Genomic DNA, 21240 nt, shown 5'->3' on the forward strand with positions numbered 1-21240 from the left:
CGGCCTCAGCCCCCGCCCGCCGCACAGCGGCCAGGCCGGGCAGCTGCCGCGGGCCTCTGCCGCGGGAGCCCGCGTAGAGGGTCAGGCTGAGGGGCTGCCCCCCGGCCCCGGGTCTCCCTCCCCTCCCGCTCGTCTCTAGCGCAAGAATGGGTCTCACGCTTCAAGACCACCAGAGGGTCATGTGCAAGGGACGCCACCGCTCTCCAAGCCCTCTTCTACCCTAACAGCACAGAGGCCACGGGAAAGATCCCTCTTTCTGCTACGTGTTTGAACAAACCCGGGCAGTGATACGGGTCCATCTTTTTAAATGTGCTCATTATGGAGTAACTGCAAAGCCATTTCCCCCAATCCATTCTTGGGTAGTTGGCCAATGTCAAACAGAAGATATCAGGATGGCTAGTGCAGACCTTCAGTCTTCACTCTTTGCTAATGCAATATCTAGGCTAACTCCCAGTCCATGCATCATCCTGGACCAGGCACTAGAAACTCAGTCCCATTCACATGCTCCTAAGCAGAACACTGTTGGACTGCATTCACAACAATTCACACTGGTAACTCCAAGAACAAGCACCTAGTTCGCACAAAAGCTATTGTATTACAATACCATTTTTTTCCTTCACCCTTTGCTTTTAATACAATTACTGTTAACACAGGTGTTTCTCCTTTGGTGTTTGCATTTATCAAGATGGCAGTAAGGGCAAAAGTTCGTTGTTTTGCATTTCCTTGTTGAATACTAGGTAGAATGTCTGAACACATCCAGTATTGTTTCTGAGGTTTATTTGCCTATGATACTCAGATATTACTTGTGCACTTCATATTTTCAGCACTTCTGAATATTCAGAAGTAACTGGGACAGAGAACACATGCCATTACATTATTTCAAGAGTTCACTCCATGCAAGTTATCACTGAATCCTCTCTTTTGGCTGCTCCTTCCTCATGCTTTTCCTGGGGAAACTCTGCTGTTGCATGTAAGGAATGGTCAGGAGAAGGAGGAAGGAAGGTGGGGAAGTCTCCATCTGCTCTCTGGTCTGAGAGACCACCGAAAGCGGCCCATTACATTGGATACTTTGAGCACTGTAGTTACCTGCTTGAGAAATGGACCAAATATTCAATGTAGTTAACTGCAGCAGCACTGAGCAAAAGTAGAAATAAGCATACTCTTAATGCAACAAATGGAAAGCTTCCAAGGCACAGCAATACTGGAATCAGTATTGCCTGTGTGGACAGTGAATCTGCATCTTAAACAGTATGCAAAAAACCCCTCTTCTTCCTCATGGAAATGATTTGAGAAGCTCTTACCAGATTTAAAGGGTTACACAAAGCTTAAAATTGAATACATTACATTATTCTCTGGTGGGAAGTGGTCTCTGCTTTCCTAATATCTGCTTCTGGGCAGCTGGTCACAGAGAATCGGGTGAAGAAACCCTGCATTTATCTAGGAGCTACCTCAGGTTTTGCCTTCTGCAAATTAAGATGTCATTGGTTGCCAAGGTGTCAAGTTAGCCCTTATTTCCAGCCCCTGAACAATACCTGATATTTCAGGCAACCCACCTGTAAAGAGAGTGCTAAAAGAAGTAGAACTGATCCAGAAGAAAGAAAAAAACCCACCACCAACAACCCCCCCCCCCATACAACCATGCTCACAGAAAATAAAAGAATAACTGACAGGGGGAAGCACTCAAACTTTGTATCACATATGACTGCAGCTCAAAACCCTCCTCCCCTTTCCCAACCCTCAACTGCATCCATTTGCTAATTAAGTGATCCTAGAAAGGTCTACCCCTGGACATGGCAGCTACCAATGACAATATGCATCCTCTTCCAAAATTGTCACACACAACCTATAAATACTGTTTGCCTTTTATTGAATATTCAGGTAAATATTTCACATTAATACAGGCTACATAAAGTAGAGCCACTATACGACATGAAATTTACTCAACTTTTCCTCTTAAGTATGTAAACAATTATACATGTATTTACCACCCTAAAAGGTTGAAATCATGTAATCATCTAGTTCTCTGCTGCATACAAGTAGCATTCAGTAGTGTTTAGCCAAAAGCACTAGTTTCATCTGATTTAAGTTCAAAATGGCTAAACTAACTGGAGAACAGAATCAGTTGTATAGGTAAATCAACTTGTTCTTATACAACGGGCAATCAAGTTTCCATTGTTACAGCCCACAGAAAATTGCTTAGTTAGGCACATTAAAAAATCCCCAGGGTTCTTCAAGGTCATAAGGTTTCCCAAACAAGGCTAAAAAGGATAGACCCCCTTAAATCAGTTGACGTACTTGAGATGCATGTTTCCAATGTGAGGTGCCCAGGTGCCAGGCCAGATCTACAGGAAGAAGGAAAAAAAACCACGTCTATTATAAAAACAAATAAAGGTTACTTTAACAGAGCAATTAACCACTAGGGGGCAAGCTTAAGGCTCCCCCTAGAATACAACCAGATTGTCAAAAGGCTGGGAGCTATCTTCAGCTCTGGCCAGGTTTTGACAGACAACCTGTAACATACTAAGTATGCATATAAACCCTATCACATATAATAATGTTTGTACCTTGCTGAGCATTCTTGAAATTCTGGTCATTTATCTGAAAGCCACATATATTTACAAACACACACTGTAGGGGAAAAATCATGCAAACAATCTTAATTCTAGTATCTAAGAGTTGAAAAAAATCTCACCTATTCAGAAAAAAGAAAAACAAAACAAAACATAACTCTAAAAAGCAGTGGAAAAAACACAGCCACACTACCTGCTGAGCATCAGTACATTCTGTTGAATTTTGGACAACTTTGATCATGGGGTTCCAGGCTGGGTCTGGAGTATGAAGCCCATTAAAGAGAGGGCCTCCCGGGCCATCCGCTAGCTGAGGGTGTGAGGGTATTAGAGCGCCACCATACATGGAAATCGGTAGGCCCTAAAGGATCAAAAAAAAGGACCATCAGTGAATAGTGTACTGGTTATGAAAAATGACTGTATTATCATATGCTTCCGCAGTGCAGTACCTTTCATCTTAACACCACCAGAGCACTTTTCAGATATTACATCTACGTCTGCAGCGCTGGGCTAGGACAGAGGCAAGGACAGCACTAGGGAATGATGATGAGGACAGAATACACTATATCCAATCTGGATTTTTTTAAAGCAATGTAGAAAGTAGTTTTACTAGTGTTGACATTTTAATCAGGCTGCTTGTTGCAATGGATGACACACGAGCATAAACCACGCTTGCCAAGATGATAGAGGCAGTTCAAATCCACATGCAATGTTCACATACTGGTAAACAACTTAGCACTGTGAGGAAAAGGGGCATCACTGCTCATCTAGGCAGAGTTTGGAATACAAAGACTTTGAAGCCTGAGATTCAAGTCAGTTTACCCATTTTCCTGATATTACACCTCACCAGTATGCAGCTGCCTCTGCACAATGCCTTCAGATGACCCCAGAAAGCCAGACATGGCAGCCTTACAAAATAATGTGAGTGTTCCCTCTTCTCATCTGTGCAGCCCATGATGATCTTACTGAGCTCTGAGCTGCAGCCAGGGGGCTGCTCTTCAAAGTCTACACAGTTTGAGCCCACAAGACTGAGCTGAAGATTTCCTATAAATTACTTAAGGGCCATCTAAAATATTCTTCCAGTTCAGAAAGTGCAAGTTACAGAGCAGCTTTCTGCAGTTATGAGATTTTTGTCCTGCGTTCAAATGACTGTTGATCTGCAATTCAGAAGATCCCAAAAGCACATGCTACAGCTACTTCTGAAACATGCTGTGAGAAGATCTGCTGTTGAGTGCTTAGTCCTGGACCTTCCTCCTGTGGAGGCTGAGCCAATTATAGCTTGGCTGCATTGCTTTGCCTCAAGCTACAATATTAACACATAAGGCACAGAATTACAAGCCGTTCTCTCGTCCTGTCCCATTTTTAAGAAAAGCATGAGGTATTCACAGACACAATTTGCACTGAAAGCATTAAATGTTCAATCAGCCTCAGGAGCAGAGCAAGCCTTGTGATACCAATGTTTCCATGTGACTAAGCTTCTGCGAAAGGAAACACTGGAGAACAAAGTATCAGTGACTAGGCAAGAGAACATTTGAAACCTATAACTTCTGGTTTTGTTTAAATAGACCTCTAGGTTTGGACACTACTGCCAGTCAGCAGGACAGTACTAGGATGAAAGAAGTTTCAGGACCAGATGCAGCAGCAAGGGTAGAAGAGGCATAAGCAAAATGGGATACAGTCCTATTGGCACGCGGAGCAAATCTGTCCCTCAACACCAATCCCACAGGCTTCTCACACCTACTAGCACCGCGAAACATCTAAATGAACTAATGACTTGCCAAAACTGATCCCAGTTTGCTTCAGAAGAAAAAGTGTCATGAACCCAGTTCTTTTGAGGCTTATACTGCCTAAATTATGGTTCCATAACAAAGACCTTGGTCCTTTTACAGCCAAAATCCAACCCCCTGTAACTTACTTTAGAAAAATCCACAAAACTATTTGGCATAGGTTGGTGGAAAATGTTTGAGGGAGCCACTATTCCAGAATCATCTCGCTCCATTGGCTGATGCTGAGAAAACGTGCCCGGGTCCGACAATTGCTGATGCATTGGATGATTTCCCATCACAGGCTGAGACCAACCTGACAAGCCTTCTGGAAAGGAGAGATTGAAATTGGCTGATTACAAATAATTGCAGATACTCTGGAGTACAATTCAACAGCCATAAACACCTCCACAAATCCAAGGGATCCCAGAAAACACACACAGTGCTGCAGAACATCTTAGGGTTCTGTTCTGAGCAAAGGCAGACCTCCTGTAGCCTATGCAAAGCAGGTGCAATCTTCAGGCTACTAACCCATTACCAAAGGAAACACCTAAGTCCTATCTGCAGTGTTACGACCTCTCATAGGGAAGCTGCAAAAGGCATGCTCTATGTAAGGCTGGCCACATATACGCTTCCTTTCCCACCAGCTCCCATATCCTCTCTGATGTACCCACCATTACCACAGTAACACAAGAAGGAAGAGTTACACTTGTGACAGAGTCAAAAAAGAAAAAAAAATAAAGGGGGGGGGGAGGAAAAGGGAGACCAGTAAAACCAGGGAAGTTTGGAAGAGCTAGGCATGTGCCATCTACATGCACATTCATCCTCCAGGCAACTGTGGTGATTATGGAGACTAATAGTAACGTCAAATTTCAGGTGTCCACAGCACAGAGCTAAGCTTCAATAAACCCCCAAAGCATTGTCTGTGAGCATGTAGAAGCTTCACTTGAAAAACACAGCAATGCAGAGACACTAAGGTTAAAGAAAACATGAAGGATTTCACTGAAAAAAATGTAACAAATAAAGAAGTTTTAATGGTTCTGTAAAATTACAAATGGAAACAATTTACAACTCCAATGCTGCAGCTCCTCCCACTTTCCACAAGAACTCAAAACTATCAGGAAACTGAATGTAAAACTTCAGCTGTTTGATGTTATGTTCTTTTTAACAGGGGCTGCCTGAAACAGACCTTATCCCATATTATCGAAGAGTCATGAGGAGACCAGCATAAATCAATATCCACAACTATGTGTTTCTGAACATATTAGCTGGGCTTACAACTAACATTTTTAAATGTTAATAGGTAACAAGCTACAAACTTGGAGGGACACAGCTGGTTCACTTTAGGCCACACATCAGACTTGGAGAAGGATTCCCTTAAGAGGGAATTGTTACTTAAAAATTTCACATCATTCAGAAGACTTAATATGAAATATTTGAAGTGTTCTCAGGGTTTGCAAGTGTACTCTGGCAGATAATCTAGGCTGGGTGAGAACCATCTACATCAGGAAAGAGAAAAACAATGCCTTCACTGATACACATTTTCACATCACTTGGACATTGTTTTTCCTTTTAGGACATATGTGCGAGTTGATTACAGATTTTTATTTCTTGATTCATAAGGAACATTGTTTTTATCTTTTCTTGTGATTATGAAGATTTAGCGCTTACTTCAGAGTCTGGAATTTCATTCCTCCTCCCCCTTTCCCTCTCCATCTTTCTTTTCAAATATAGTGTTTCCACAAAGCCCTGATGGGGTCTTTATGCTAACCCAGACTGTACAATACAGACTTACCAGACACACTGTTAACTCCAAAAGACCAGATACCGCTATGACCAACAGGAGCTGTAAAGTTGGTTCCTAAGGGAGTTGGAGTGACAGATCCGCCCTGTCGAATTCTGGCAAGTCTTTCTGTCCCGATGGGAGGGGGTACCTTTCGATCCTGATTTGTGTTACCCGTTTTTGGCTGGCCCAAGTTAGAAGGTGCAGAAGCAGCTGAAAGGGGTGAAGATGATCCTGAGGAAACTGATGGAATAGGAGATTCACCTGGTGAAAAGAATATTTCTCTTGCTTAATTACACACAAAGTACACAGCTAGCCAATGTAAATGCTATCCCCTCCCTCCCCATAACATTATCTTATGGGAAACGATAAAAAGGTTTTCCAGGCTTTTTTTTGGCAGAACATTCATTGTACTGAATATTCTTCAGTCTTTCACAGAATTTCCATTCCTTTTAACTCTAAAATCAACATTATAACACAAATGCTCTCAGCCATCAGAATCCTGTGATATTCTCCTGACACTACATTAAATCTAAAATAGTTACAAGAAAGAATAAGAAACATGGAAGAGTTTCAGTAGGATGTGAAGCATCAGCTAGAACACCATAGATATCAAAGCAGCCTGGTTTTGGTATCCACCACTCCCAGCAGAAGAGAAACTAAAGACAGCTTCCCAAAGCCACATGTGTAACATAGGTGCATAAGTTCCACCAGCTTCAGAAGTGTCACTGAATATCCTTGGGAAAAACTGAACTTCTTTTGGGCACCCATTTAAACATTTTGGTTCTTAAGCTTAGAGTGGCAATGAAGTTGCATGAATGACATGAAAAGTCTCTCCATTTAAGATTCTGAATCAAAAGTCTGTATTTTCTGTAAAGCTACTTTCATGTTCTTCCCATTAAGAGGAAAACCCAACTGTTACCTCAGATGATACATTAAGATTTTGGAACAATTTAGGTAATGTTAAATAATTCCAGATTTCCAATTAAAAAAGTCAAGTATAATTTCAATACATGGCAAACATGTCATTTTCACCTACTGTCATATGATTTGGAAGAGAATTTTAGCTTGGTACAGTCACCTCCTGCTCCCCCACAACTTCATGACCCCTCCTTTTACAGCCTACAATGACTGAATTTTTGCCCAAATATGCCCTTAGTAATGCTATCAGAACTAGTGGCATTTTACATGAAAAAAGAAAACAGTAAAGTTTTGGGATTTGCATGTCATCCTCACAGATGCTAAAAGCAATTGGAAAAAAAAACATTTTGTGCATCACTGGGTATTTCCTCTCAAGTTACAAAACTACTATAGACAGTAACTAAGAATTTATAGATAACTAAGACAGACCCATGAAGTTCCTACATGAATTTGTTGCGCTTGTCCAAGGATGTGGTGAAAAATGCTGTCTGTTAAAGCTGGGAGTCCCAACAGGCGCTGGCCCTTGAAGGTAAACCCGTGCTCCTTGTATGTTTGCTGAAAAGCCTGTCAAAGGACCTGAAGAAGAAGTTGTAGAGCTGTTGGATGGATCTAGAGAGGGTAAGCCTGAAATAAACATAAATTTGATTAAATATCTCTCTTTGGGAACCTGCTTCAAAGCACCAGAGAGACCTAGTGCTCCAAATAGTTAAAGCATTTCATCACCTTCAGAGGTATCTGCGCATGGTAGGTTTGTTTTACAGGTGCATGGTTCTACCTTAGACGGAAACCAACAGAAGGCTTTTCTGTATGTTCTCTGATTTAAGCTTAAAGTTTTAACAAAAACAGCCATCCCTTGGTCACTGAGAGGAATCAGTCCTGGCACAGAAGGCAAAGGAGGAAAACTGGGAGAGTGGCAAGAATGTTTCCATACAAAAAGGCCACATAGAAGTCAAGCAAACAGGAATACAGTGCTTTGTGAAAGTCATTATGGAGTCAAACACCAAGGAAGCAATTCACTGCACTACAGGTTTTGCCATCCTACACAGTTACATTCACATATAAGTTGGTCAGAGCATACTGTATCCAAGAAAACAAGGCTGACAATATCCAGCACAACAGGTGAGAGGGCTGCTTTCTACAGAAGTGTGTGAGGAAGGGAAAGATGGAAAGAAAGTTTCAAGACCCACAAAAATGATTAGCAAGGGGAGTTAGTTTTTGACTTTTAAGTACTTCTCCAAAATGGTTTAAAAGCTTTTATCACACTTTATTACCTAAGAGCAGAAACAGGCATGGCTGTGTGTTTACCTGAGTTTTGGGTTTAGTTTCAAGGGCCTATTAAACAAGACTACTTTCAAAATCATTAAAACATTTCAGAACGACCACAACCAGGACTAGCCATATTGCTGCACAGCAAGGCTGAAAGTAAGTACCTACTTACACCCCAGAAATCTGAAAGTAGCAGTGGTGAAAGACAATAGCTTAGGTTGTAAGCTAGAGGTGCTCCCTTCTTCTCCTGGAGATGTTACTGAAAGTCATGTATTTTCCCAATATTAAAACTGAGAAATATATCAGTCAAGTATCCCTGCTCTATTGCTTCCAAAAGCGTCAGATCCAACAGCTACATTTCCACTGCAAGCAGCTCAGGGACTGCACTCCAACTGCTGCTGCTCCGGTTCTCCAGCTCCTCATTTTTCACCTCCACTGGAAGTGCTGATCAGTCCAGACCAACTTTAGCAGCTATTCCACAGCTTCTAGGACTGAAGAGTTTCACATACCTGAGGGCTGCCAGCCTCAGTATTGTACAGCATGCTAGGGCCAACACAGCGTAAAGTAGTTGCATGCTGAAGACTAACCTTTCTTGAGGGAAGTTCCTACAAAGACTTCTCCAAAAATCCTTCCCCTACTTGTGAGCATTGAGGAAAAGTGAAGTAATGTAACAGCAAGTGCTCCTGCCTAGATACAGAAAGCCAAGAAACCTAGAGAGGTCACCTGCTCATGTTGACAGAAATAACTCGCTAGATTTGATGAGGTTGCTGCCTGTGAGGACTGCTAGTTTCCTAAACAGAGAACAAAGCACAGACTTATGAAAGGATAGGACTTTTGCAGGAGATGCCCAACAGTGCCTTTTGAAGGCTTGGGAGGAGGGGGACAGCTTTCAAAGAGCAATGGCTGTAAAGCTAACAGTTTCGGCACTGCTGTGTATTTTCTGCAGGTAGCAGAAGAAAGAAGAACAGCCAAAGATAAAGGAATTCACCAGAGTAGTAATTTTTCAATTCATAAAGAATGCTTTCTCTTATCATCTTGCCTTTCATAAAAGTGAATGAAAAAAGCTTTACTCAATATTAAGAATGGCTTCTGTGAGCAGACTAAGGGAATGCTGATTTCAGTAGCCAGCTTTCTAATCATATATTTACCAATAAAATCAGATTTTACAATACTAAAAAAATTTTGCAGTAGCGTACTTTGCAGTTACCTTCACCATGAATTCACACTCTTCATTACACTCTGAAAGCATAACTGAGCTTTAGAGATTGGTATATCAATCCCACACAAGCCCTGCTCAAAACCCAGTTTATCAAAGCTCCCAGACACTTTTGCAGAGATTAATTAGCTTCAAGGGCTAACTCCACTTCTAGAGAAACGGCAACAACACTTGGTCCCTCCATGTAAAACAGGAAGCCCAGCCATTTCATACAGCTTTGAAGTAATGTGCTGCTTTTTAAGCTGGCATATTTCAAGTTTGTAAGACTTTTCAACGCTACATGAGCAGGGTCTCAAACACTTTCCTAAAATCTAGAGAAAGTAACAAATGGATTTCTTTTGGTCTTCTCTGCCGCCTCCCCAAGTGATCAGGCTAAGTCTGCCCTCACTCTGCAAGCTGCTAGGACTAGAGAGCTAAAGACATAAATATGGCAAAAGGCAGTTTCCCTAACAGATCCACAGCCAGTATGGATATTGGGACAGGTATCTGTGGCTCAAAGGAACAGGTGAATTTGAGAAAATTCAGGTTGCAACTGAGCTTACCCAAGAAGAAGAAAAGGGGGGAAAAGTACTCAAATACCACCTTAAGAGAGAAAGGTAACATTTACTTAAAAAACAAACAAAACCACCCCCCCCACACACACACACTTAAATAATGCATAGCCAAATAACCAAATTTAACTAAACAATCTTCACCAAACCAACTTAGAGGTGATCGCCAAGAGATGCTAATTGTTGGACAGATTTGCTATAACCCAGCTGCTCAAGACAGGCACACTAGACAAATCTCTGCTCAGTAAAGTACAGAATCAGAGCTAGAGATTACAGGACTGGTATCTATTTGATGACCATTACTATCCCTTCTCATCATTTAAAAGCATACTGACTCACTATGCAAGGCCCATCACATTGCTCCACATCCAGCACTCCTGTACCCCAAAGCATAAGCCAGCAATGACTGGACCTTTCTTCTCTTCTTGAACCCTTCACAAAACCTGCCACTGGAACCTATGGAAAACACTCAGTACAATCACCAGTTCATCCCGTCTCAGAGGCTGACCACAATGGAAAAGCTTATCTATCTGTGAGGAAGTGGCAGTGAATGAAACGGGTGAACAGAGTGCAGGACCACACTTATGATCTAAGGTCAAGGCATTACAGAGGCCCTCAGCCTACTATCGCTGCTTCTTTCCTCACTACCACGCCTTTCAAATGCCTTCTTTAGTTTCCCCTAAAGCCCCTCTCCTTTTGTGCAAGGGTCAAAATTTAGATTCTGTAATGTACGTGATTAAAAGTAGTACCAAGCAGAAGGACAGATTAAATGAATAAACTGATGACTTGACAAAGCAGTCACCTGCTGCAAGTCTGAATTTCAGGGGCACATCCACCTATTTTCAGTTATTCTTCATTTTTCAATATCCCAACCAAATTCCAGCTTGGAAAATTGTGTTCTGCTGAAATATTTTTGCACTTCAGACAAGAACTTCTTCATGCTTTTCTCCCCAAAGTCAACTGTGTAATCTGTCCAGGGGTATCCATTTACCATTCCTAATTCAGGGCAGAAACAGATTCTCAATTCTCTCTTAAATATTTAAATTATTTAAGCATATACAAGGGACAAAGTCATTTTTCCTAATGAAAAATTGATGACCTTAGCCTAAGGGAACAGCAAGATCTTTTGCTGCTATGGGATGTCCCAGTAAGCTGCCCTTGTATATGCAGAATATGATAATCAGGATTTCAGCAGAGCCCATTTGTTTCAAAGCTTCCTTCCTAAGGAGGGGGCATCCCAGTAGCAACCAGCTTCCAATTTAGAGCACTGCAGAGGAAAAGGTGAGCCCATGTAAGGAGTTTCTGAAGTCTACTGAAGTCAGGTCCAGTTACTTTACCTTCCACAGCCTTAGTTATGACTGGTTCTGCTTACTGCACTGTGAACGGAGATAGCATAAGCTCTATAGGTGTTCGTGTGCTTTGCAGTGCAGCTATGCAGTCCAAATTAAACTACTGTTAAGAGAGTTACAGTCATAGCAAACCCTTAATGTTGCAGTTAAAGCTAGTCTGAGAGAAGTGGTCTGGTTTTCAGAAGTCCTGAACATTTTCAAATCCACTGATATGAGTAGGAATGCAGAACATCTGAAAGTCAAACTACTGAAGTGTCCAAATGCAGTATTCAAGCCCTGAAATATTAGTTCAAAGATCTAACATACAGTGGGAGGAATACAACTTCAAAACAAGGCTCTTTAGCTACCCAGCTTTAAGGCACTGTAAATTTATTGTGGCAAGAAGGAAGGAAAAAAAGAGTGGAACATACTAGATCTCTTGAGGGTCCCTTCCAGTCAAATGGGTGTGGCCAGCCACCTGCAACACAGTCTGAGCACTAAGAAGGTAACAGTCCTTAAGGCAGAGCATAGCAGGGCAGGGAACTCACTGAGTGCTCCTAATCCATTTCAGTTAAAAACAAGTCAACTTGAACTACTGTATCTTAACAGACAAAGGACAGTAACTTCTAGTAATACACCATACAGCAGTACATCAACTTCCCAAAGCATACTATAAGTTTATTAGAATTCTAGCAAAAGAAAGTGAAATCATCCTTTAGCCTACTGGATCAGGGTCACATCAAGAGACAAAGAATACATAAAAGTTTACACCCTCAGAGACAAGTTGGTGTCACATACGGTGGGACTGCAAGCCAGTGCATGCATTCACTCCTGGAGCTGAGGCTCATCAAGAGTCCTGTCCCTGCTGCTTTGGGTTTAGTATCATGATGTTCCATGCAAACCCAAAAGCTAGATAAATGCTACTCTGAACCCTACAAACAGGTGGAAGCATTCTTTCCTCTTACAGAAGACTAATAGTGCTCAGTGCTACTTCCGCAATATTCCCAACATTTAACATCCTAGAAGAGCCGGAGGGGAAAAAAAAACAACCCCCCCCCCCCCTCATTTTAACGAGCACTTGGATTAAGACAGGCCAGCGTCGTTACACTAGCATCCTACAGGTATCATTTATAAATTATTTCTCAAGCAACTCCAAGGGATCAAAGTGTAATGGATGGAGACAGAATTCTGTCCAGCACATAATCTTAGTGACTTACCTACAGGACTAGTAGAAACCCGTTGGGAAGGTGGCCTGAAACCTGGAGCCTTGGAGTTATCAGGATGCACATTTTCCACATGTCCTAGCACAGAGTTATTCAGAAAGGTAGACTGAACAGTGAAAGACGGGTCAGCTGCTGCTCGAGTGGAGAGTGGACAGTCTCCCCATCCTTGGTTAGCTGGCACCTGGTTGCTATCAAAAAGACTACTAAAGTGATTGAAGAGCGTTGCTGGCCCAAAGGTAGGAGGCAATGATTTGTTTGCTGGATTAATGTGCATCTGAGAACCGTTCATAACGTTCATGGCTGACGAAAGCTGCACTGCAGCAGGTGGACCTTGAGAAGGTGTTAAAGGAACTTGATTCGTAACAAAAATAGACTGAGGATCTTGATGCAGGTTTGCATTTGGTACCACTGAATAGAAAGAACCTCTGGACTGCATCCTGTGAGTAACTCGAGGTGCTGGTACAGCTACTTGAGGTAAGTTACTGTTGTCCTGATTATCTGCAACAACTGACCTGGGTGATGCTAAGCTTAAAGGAGTGGGTTCTGAGCTAGATGAAAAAGGCATCGACATAGAAGGATTGATCTCTGACATGCTGGTTGGCAGTATTTCATCTTGGACGTTATTTAGCGGTGCGGGGCTGCTAGATGGGCGAGTTTCTGCGACTCCTGAACTGCTGCTAGTTGACATATTGCAACTACTTGCAACCGAAGATGGGGTGCACGTATTTCCAACAGGCTGGTCTGGTGCTGACACCTTCTCTTTGGGTGCTGATACAGCTGAGAAAGAGTCTGTTTTAAGTGCAGAATGCTGCGTTTGTGGAGCACTGGAGGGCAGAAAGGCTGTGGGAACTTGCCCATTGTTTGGGGGTGCAGAGGAAGCAGAAGGCAGAGTGCTACAGGTGCTTGTCACAGTTGAGATCGCTGTTGCTGCAGTACTTGTCTTAGGAACGCAGGCAAACAACTGCTTTCTGACTGAGGAGGGAGTCCGATTACTTGTTACGCATAGCGGTTGGGTGGAAGCAACTACAGAAGAGACAGTAATAGGACAACTAGAAGTAGCTAATCCAGGAGACTCTGTCTGTAAAATATTCCCATTCTGACTACCTACACGACTCGAACTATTATGCTTTGGAGAGCTGTTTGTACTGCCAGGGTTAACTGGTCTCACTGGGAATGGTCCCCAAGTGTTCGGTGAAGGCGAAAAAGTCCCTCCAAACTGGGCCATAGGTAAGCGAGGGTGCCGAATCTGTTGCATAGTTTGGGCAGCCAGCAAGGCAAAATGAGGGTGAGAATAAGCTAGAGGAAGAGACACTGGAAAAGATGAGCGCACATTTGCTGGGACATTCTTGTTTAATTTGTTAGTAGGCTGGAAAGTAGATAGTGTTGATGACTGTGATGTGACCAGGGGTGGTGCTCCGAGAGGAAAGGAGTTTTTGTTTGACGCAGATGCAGTACTGACTCCAGATGAAAAGTTTGCATGGATTGATTTGGTACTCGAAGCAGGTGTTCTTATATGAGTTTTAGGAATCAAGTCTTCCAGTTCCTTGGCAGGATCTTGAATAAGGGCATTGATGAGTTGCACTGCATACCGCGTTGACTCTGTACCACCCCTGGATTAAACACAACATATTTATCATTTATATTAGGAACTTTGTGCAACATTCTGCAGCATCATTTTATAACCTGATATGCGAGTATATCGCATGTTTACTCAAATAAGTTATGTCTTCACTTTTGTTTATCTTAAGGATTATCTTTGAATAAGCAGTTCTTAAGCATATCTTGGCAGCAATAATAAATACTATATTCTAGAACCAAGAAGCTAAATATGTCCTGTCTTAAAAAGCAAACAGACTTAGTAAATTACATTTTGAACTAACTCGGGAGTTTCTTTTCAAGATACTGTACCTTATTGTGATCATTCTCTCTCCATTCTTATCTTTTTGTTTATCTACATCAATATGGGCACCAGTGACATCTTGGATTGCTGTGATGTTGCACCCACCTCTTCCCATTATTCTAGACACGACAGAAGCTGGGACAGATAATTTCTTTGACCTATATCACAAAAATCACAAATTTGTGAAGCTTGTTTAAACTTTAAAGCCATAAAAAAATCCCTTGTTGACTGACAAGCTGCTGAACCAATATTCTTAAGTTTCAGGGTAGCAAGTGGTTTTCTGCTGATAGTTTTTTCACCCTTTGGAGCCTCTCTAAAACTCCCCCACTCAATTACTCATCATCCAAGGATTCTTCAGAGCATTTATTCTACCACTTGTATCACAGAGGTATGTGCCTCATACACTGCTTCAGAAACACTTTTGGCTTTTATCTTGTGTACCTTCAAAGTGAGACAAATCCTTAGTTTATTGACCTAAATTTACATAAATAGAGCTGCTGCAAATATAAAAACCCATGGCTTAACTATTTCTACAGGTTACAGTAAGGAGAACGTGGTTTTCCAATGTTTTCCCAGTGATCAGCTCTGTAATACCACTTGCATGCACAAGTTTTAGTTTCCACCTCTCAGACCTCAAGTGAGAAACTACACTCGATCTGAAAGTTTACAGGTGACAATACACAACAGTGGACGTAGTATTGTGTAGTAATTGTGTAGTTCTATAATTTAATGAGATGCTGGAAGCCACTATGAAGGCAGCACAGATTTTCAGATGCAGGCTCACTTTCAGGCCACAACACTGTAACCCATGTGTTCAGTAAAATAAGTCAGTTCAGGATTTTTCTAATTCACATGGTATTGGTGGGTCAGTGCAGGCATACAGTACTGGGAAGTCTTTGAACACGAACTATGCTTGCATCCAGACCCCAACCAAGGTCTCTCTGGGCCACCACTGTCCCCAGAATTTAAAGGCTGGACCTCTCAAGCCCATACACTGCTTTCAAGCTTGCTAGTGATGTGCAGCAATTCAACACTGAACAATTAGAGGGGATTCAAAGGGGTTTCAGAAACCACTGTGATCACAGTTCAAGCACCTCTGAACACTGTACAGATCACCACCACTCCCTGAAAAGGCTGCCAGCTTTGCCTAGCTATTCCAGTCTTGGAAGCTTAAATAACTGGACCAACAGGAAATTTCTTCTCAGTTAATGGGATTTAAAGGAAACACATTTTATTTTAAACACATCTATTATGCGGAAACATTCTAAAGCACCACCTTGTCTTTCCAAGGTCTTTTTTTCCCCCCTCTCCCACCAGGAGATGCACAGTACGACCCACCCCATCCCCAGAAACCAGGCCCTCAGAACATGCACCAAGCCCTTATTCCAACAGTTTCATGCTTTGGACCTTCTCCCTCCCTCCACCCCAAGGGCTCCTCTCTCAAACTAGACATCCCAATCACTCCTTCCCCAAATCAGGGCTCCCATCCTCACCTAAATTTCAAGACACTTCCACATTTCTCATAGGGCTTCTAACTGTACTTTGGTCTTCTTCCACCTTATTCCACTAAGAACCCCACACCACCACCCACGGAGACACTCCTCCTCCAGAAGAGCTCACCACAGTGCCCAGGGCCCCTGCCCACCCATCACCCAGTAGTTTTTCCCTCCCTACCCACCAAGCTCAATGGTTTTTACCTTGAAAAGTGCCCAAAACAGTACCTTTTTGCTCCTGAACAGCAGCGCCCTCCTCTCTGCAACTGAAATTGCTCAATTGGTGTTGGCTGCAGAGTGTTGCTAGGGGGAGGGTCTTTCAAAACTCTGCCTACTTGCCTGTCAAGGGTAGAAGGGATGTTTTCATTGGTTACTTCTTTGATAGACATCCCTTCTAGCCAGTGGGATACTCACAGGGAGAGGGGAGGAAAAGAATGAGTCTGGTCCTTCAGACCAGGAGAGACTTTAGGAGATGAAGGCATGCAGGACTCAGGCATTTTGCAAACACATCTGAAGTTGCCAAAAAGCTCTTTCGCTGAACACATGCTTTGCCAATCGGTCAGGACATAGACAACATTAGTACAGAACACTTTATGAACACGTTTGTCATGATACAAGGCCTGATTCCTCAGGGATTAGGAAAGTCCAGGTTTCGGATACTGTTTCTAGTACCCTACTGTCTCCAACAGAACAGCAGACAATACCCAATGAAGCTACTATGAGACTCAAGAGACCCAGGAGGAGAGATGCAGCAGCTCCAGGGTCAATGGCGGGGTCTGTGTGCAGCCCTGGAAAAGTCAGCTGCCTGTTTAATGGTTTCATGCCTGCATGACTCACCAAGTGGTGGGCAGTCTGCAACCATACATTTAGCAAGGATCCGTCACAGCAGAGAACAATATTTGTGAATGCAACCAGCGGCGAAACACTGAACCAACTCTCTAAGGGTTCAAAGGCTTAAATTTTCAGTCTAAACTGCTTTTTTTTCCTTTTGTTAAAAACAGACAGTTGTGGCTTCCAATAATTTGGATACATTGAGTCCTCTGTAAAATTTCTTTGCACACAGCCTAAAAATCTCTAAAATGGGTATTTCTGGTGACTATCATTGCAGCAAAGAAACAGCAGGGCAGGGTAAGTGCACCCAAAGCATCTAACGTTTGTTTGTTCATGCTGCATTCCTTTTCGATAAGGAGACTGAAAAAGGAAAGCTAGATGACCATTTCTAGTTACAAGTAGTAAGCATAATAAAGGTTACAAGAAAGACAGACTAGTTAACAGCCATATAATAAAAATCAGTACATTTTCAAAAGAAAAGCATGCTTTGCGGATAATCTTTAAGTCTAATTGCACCCCTAACAACCACTTTAAAGTCACAAAATTTGCAGTGGAATCAGCAATCAGGGTCAGCAAAGCACAATGAGGTTTAGTCTTGAAACGATCATCCATCTGTCCTCTACTTTACTAACACCTGAAGTCAAAGGTAAAAAGAAAACTCTAGCACCAAATAAAATGTTCGTGCCATACTGATCTTAAATTAATATAGAGTTACTACAAATTAGGACTGTAATTTGTTTCCACAGGACTGCAAGCATGAGGGGAAGGATTTTTATAAATATCATTAAATAATCAAACAACCTTGCTGGATATTCTATGTTGGAGCACAGTTTAGAAGCTAAAAATAGTTCATACATAGTTTTTAAACACAGAATTAGTCTTTACCTTCTAACCACTTCTTTCCAGCCTTCTTCTCTTTTCTGGCCTCTTTTTGGACTAGTCAGATTCAGCTTTACATTTGGAGAGGTCAGAGGCAGGGAAACAGGTTTATATGTAGTTGACAAAGAATTTGAATTACCTTCACCTTCGAGTCTGGGAACAGAAATGTACTGATTACAAATTACAGAATAAAGCTGACAGCATTACAGTGTACATATTTTGCAACTACTAGCACTAACTGCTTGCATTCTTATTTTCCAAATGGAACAACTGTTGAGTGACTTAACAGGTACTTTCTTACCATTTAGTCCACAGCCTGTACCCTTCTTCCAAAAAGGAGAGTGCTAAGCCATTGATGAAATGAAGCACTAAAGACATCAGGTTAAAATAGTTTATAATAGGTGGTACATAACCACTCAGCTACACCCTGGTTATGCTTCTGTACTGCGTTCTCCTGTCTGAATAACTTTTTAAGAAAACGTACCTTGGTAATAAGGTCTTTCTTACTAGATATTTGAAAGTGTTTCAATTTTTCAGCTCTTATTCTAACATATCCCTTGGAAAATAGGGAAGTGCTTCCATTCCCTCATTTTATAGGTGGGGAACTGAGGCACAGAGATTTTAGCATAACTATCTACCAATTAAGTCAATTTGGAAACAGATGCTCAAAATCACTGTTTGTTCTAATATAGCTGAAGCAATAGTCTAGTGATAGAAACAACACAAAGTTTGAGTGTGTGTGTGTGTGAAAGAGAGAGAGAGAGAGAGAGAGAGAGAGAGAGAAAGATAAAAGAGGTAATCTCTTACTAGGCTAACTGATCTATGTGAACAACAAAAAAAAGTGTAGGTCAGGGGGCTCACAATTTCATCTGCAGCACTGAAACAGAAGCAGCAATCTTTAAAGGTTTAAAAGTCATTAGAAGACTAGCCTTAAGTGACTTGGCTCAGCAAATCTATGGTATAGTGTGAAAATTTAACTAAGGACCTCATCCTTCAGGTAGATATTATCATGCTGAACATCACTCCTCCTCTTTCCTACACACGTTATTCATCCGTTTTATTCCTCCTTCTTTACAACATTTTATGTTCATTCTGTCTTCTTGCAGCCCATTTGTTTATACTGCGCTTTATACAAACCAGAGATCTACGCATATTTAAGTAACCCAAAGGTACTGACAACGTGAAAAGCAACATTTTGACAACACACTTTTCACAATGGCAGCATTTTTTCTCCTCACCTTAGTAAGTTAAGTCACCTGGGCACGTGTTTTATCACAGGGTTAAAAAAGTTCCTTATAGACCTTTTAGTTGCCCTCAGATAACTATAAGTTTGAGGCAAATGGAACAAGATAATGCATGTGAAAGAGAAAACAATGAAGTTCATTGTGGAATATCAATTGCAGAGTAAAAGCTAAAAAGCTTTTTTTTTTTCTTCTTGCTTTGCCTGAAAATGTCTAGGTAAGCTTTTAGAAAAGCATCATTATGAAGTATGAGTTTTTATTTTAATTGCAATAATCTTGTCACTGGCATGTCAATGTCCAAAGAGAAAAGGAATTCAGGAAGAGCAAGTTTAGAAACAGTTTTCAGAAAGTCTGCCTAGTGCAAGAGCCAAAGAGCATCTGCAGAAGTTAATAAAATATACTAGTTCCATTTTGGTATTTATAGTCTTGTTTCTTAGGTGTACGTTTATCTAAGAGAAGCATTTGCTCCTTTCTTCAATATAAGGAGACAGAAGTATGCAGTTAGTTAATCCTGCCATAGTGGGCCTTGCAGAATTCCAGAGGCTTTTCTAGGAGAACTTGGGTGAGATCTAGGCAGAAACAACTGAAGTTCATAAAACGGAACATGGATAGAACCCGATTTCTAACATTCTTCAAGGAAATCCAGAACCTCCACCACAGGGGCTGACAAGTCTACTCATTCGGCACCCAATTTTAATCTGTGGTGGGGAGAGACACTAGAAAAGCTCAGAATGCAGCTCTCCCCACTCCCACCCAACTGTCCCAATAAGTCTGGCTATTGCCAGAGTCCCCCCTTGCTTGCTGCCCTTTTTGATCCCATATTTACATTCTTAGTCAGCCAGGTGTTCTGCGAATCAACATACCCCCACTCCCAAACCTTCAATTTCAGTTTCCCTTTTTTCTTTTTTTTTGGGGGGGGGGGGGAGGTGGTTCAGACTAATACTACTTATATGTACAAATTAGCAGAGTGGAACTTGCTAGCAAGGACTACAGATTTAGACGGAATCTAAGCTTTCTGGTTCAGACCAATGATCCTATTCAGAAACCAGTGTTATAGTGGATATTAGCTCCATCATTAGCAATTGAATGATCTTCCAACTCATTTCATATGGCTACTGTACAGTCATTGAGTTCTTTTGACTCTCACCTCTGGCTGGACAAGGTTAAATCAAACTGGCCGTCAACCTGACAGGCGAAATGCTCAGAGTCATCAATCTCTTCCCTCCTTAAAATAAAGAGATTGATACTCAAATGAATTATGATGAAACCATAAAACAATCATAAGGTAATCAAACTACTTCTGTAAATAGATTATAAATAAAGTTGACATTTACTTTATAAATTCCCATCACATTCACTTTAAAATCTATTCTAATATAGTTAACAATTAGATATAGGTACTTAAGCAGTGCAGAGACAGAAAGCCGAATGTTTTGCTAAAGTAGTATTAAAAATGGCCAGCAATACCAAAATCATATCTTTAGCTTTTTAAACAGGTGCATTCAATAAAGTTAACAGTATTATTTAATAGCTATGCAAATAAAGCAAACTCCCAGTCTCTCAAGATTTTGAGAATATACCAGCTGGTGTAAAGCTTAAGCTTAAAAAAAAATTTACACTGGCATAGACAAACACTGTGAAACAGGGAAACAACACTGAAGTCTCACCTTGTTGGGGTTTTTGAAGCTGATGCACTTGTTTTTTCTTCCTGAGTGGGGATAAGCAACGAGGCATAGCGCCTCTCACCAGAGGAATTTGTATCCATTGTGAAGTTCAACTCTTGGCTTTTACCTCCACTGCTACTTTCACTATTGCAATCTGTGCTATCCAAGTTATCTGAATCACTATTCCCACCTGCACCACCACCTCTTGGCTCTCCATTTATTTTATTTTTATCTGCTTTTTGCTGTGCTAGAGATATATGCTGATCTGGCAAAATTATCTGCATGTTCTGAGGAGTCTCTTTTGTTTTATTTTTCTTATTTTTTCTATTTGTGCTGGGTGTAGTCACCACGTTAGCTCTCTTCTTCCCAAAGGCATTTGTGAAAGTAGTTGATGTTGCAGAGATTCCAATTGTAGTTGTAGTGGTTGCGCTAGGAGGCTCTATAGGAACTTCTTGTTCCACTGAAAGAAAAACAGTTGATATAAAGTCAGAATCATAAAATATAAAAATCAGTGCCCCTGATTGAAGACACTATAGTTCAAGTTACACTCCTTGCTCAGCTGTCAGACTATTAGCACCAGATTCAGCCATAAATCATCCAAGAACAGGACAGTT

At 41.5% G+C, this 21240-nt stretch overlaps 1 protein-coding gene across 16 annotated transcripts in view; it reads right to left on the reverse strand.

Moving 5' to 3' along the window:
- LOC112967126 (ankyrin repeat and KH domain-containing protein 1) overlaps positions 1 to 21240 on the reverse strand; it is a 128406-nt gene that overhangs the window by 2986 nt on the left and 104180 nt on the right. For 4 of the 16 annotated variants that reach the window (XM_026067909.1, XM_026067921.1, XM_026067920.1 and 1 more), the window contains 11 exons: positions 20630 to 21086; positions 20110 to 20187; positions 17728 to 17874; positions 16240 to 16350; positions 14527 to 14676; positions 12613 to 14228; positions 7464 to 7658; positions 6126 to 6377; positions 4483 to 4658; positions 2764 to 2928; positions 2296 to 2342 (listed from right to left, as the gene is read on the reverse strand). In XM_026067909.1, the coding sequence (XP_025923694.1) occupies positions 2296 to 2342; positions 2764 to 2928; positions 4483 to 4658; positions 6126 to 6377; positions 7464 to 7658; positions 12613 to 14228; positions 14527 to 14676; positions 16240 to 16350; positions 17728 to 17874; positions 20110 to 20187; positions 20630 to 21086 (3394 nt within the window). Of the gene's footprint in view, positions 1 to 760; positions 1090 to 1844; positions 2343 to 2763; positions 2929 to 4482; positions 4659 to 6125; positions 6378 to 7463; positions 7659 to 12612; positions 14229 to 14526; positions 14677 to 16239; positions 16351 to 17727; positions 17875 to 20109; positions 20188 to 20629; positions 21087 to 21240 lie in introns of those variants that run through there. The other 12 variants (XM_026067914.1, XM_026067926.1, XR_003253858.1 and 9 more) reach the window with 11 other exon arrangements.

Source organism: Apteryx rowi, unplaced genomic scaffold (assembly GCF_003343035.1).
Source record: "Apteryx rowi isolate R43461 unplaced genomic scaffold, aptRow1 scaffold_264, whole genome shotgun sequence".
Taxonomy (NCBI): Eukaryota; Metazoa; Chordata; class Aves; order Apterygiformes; family Apterygidae; genus Apteryx; species Apteryx rowi.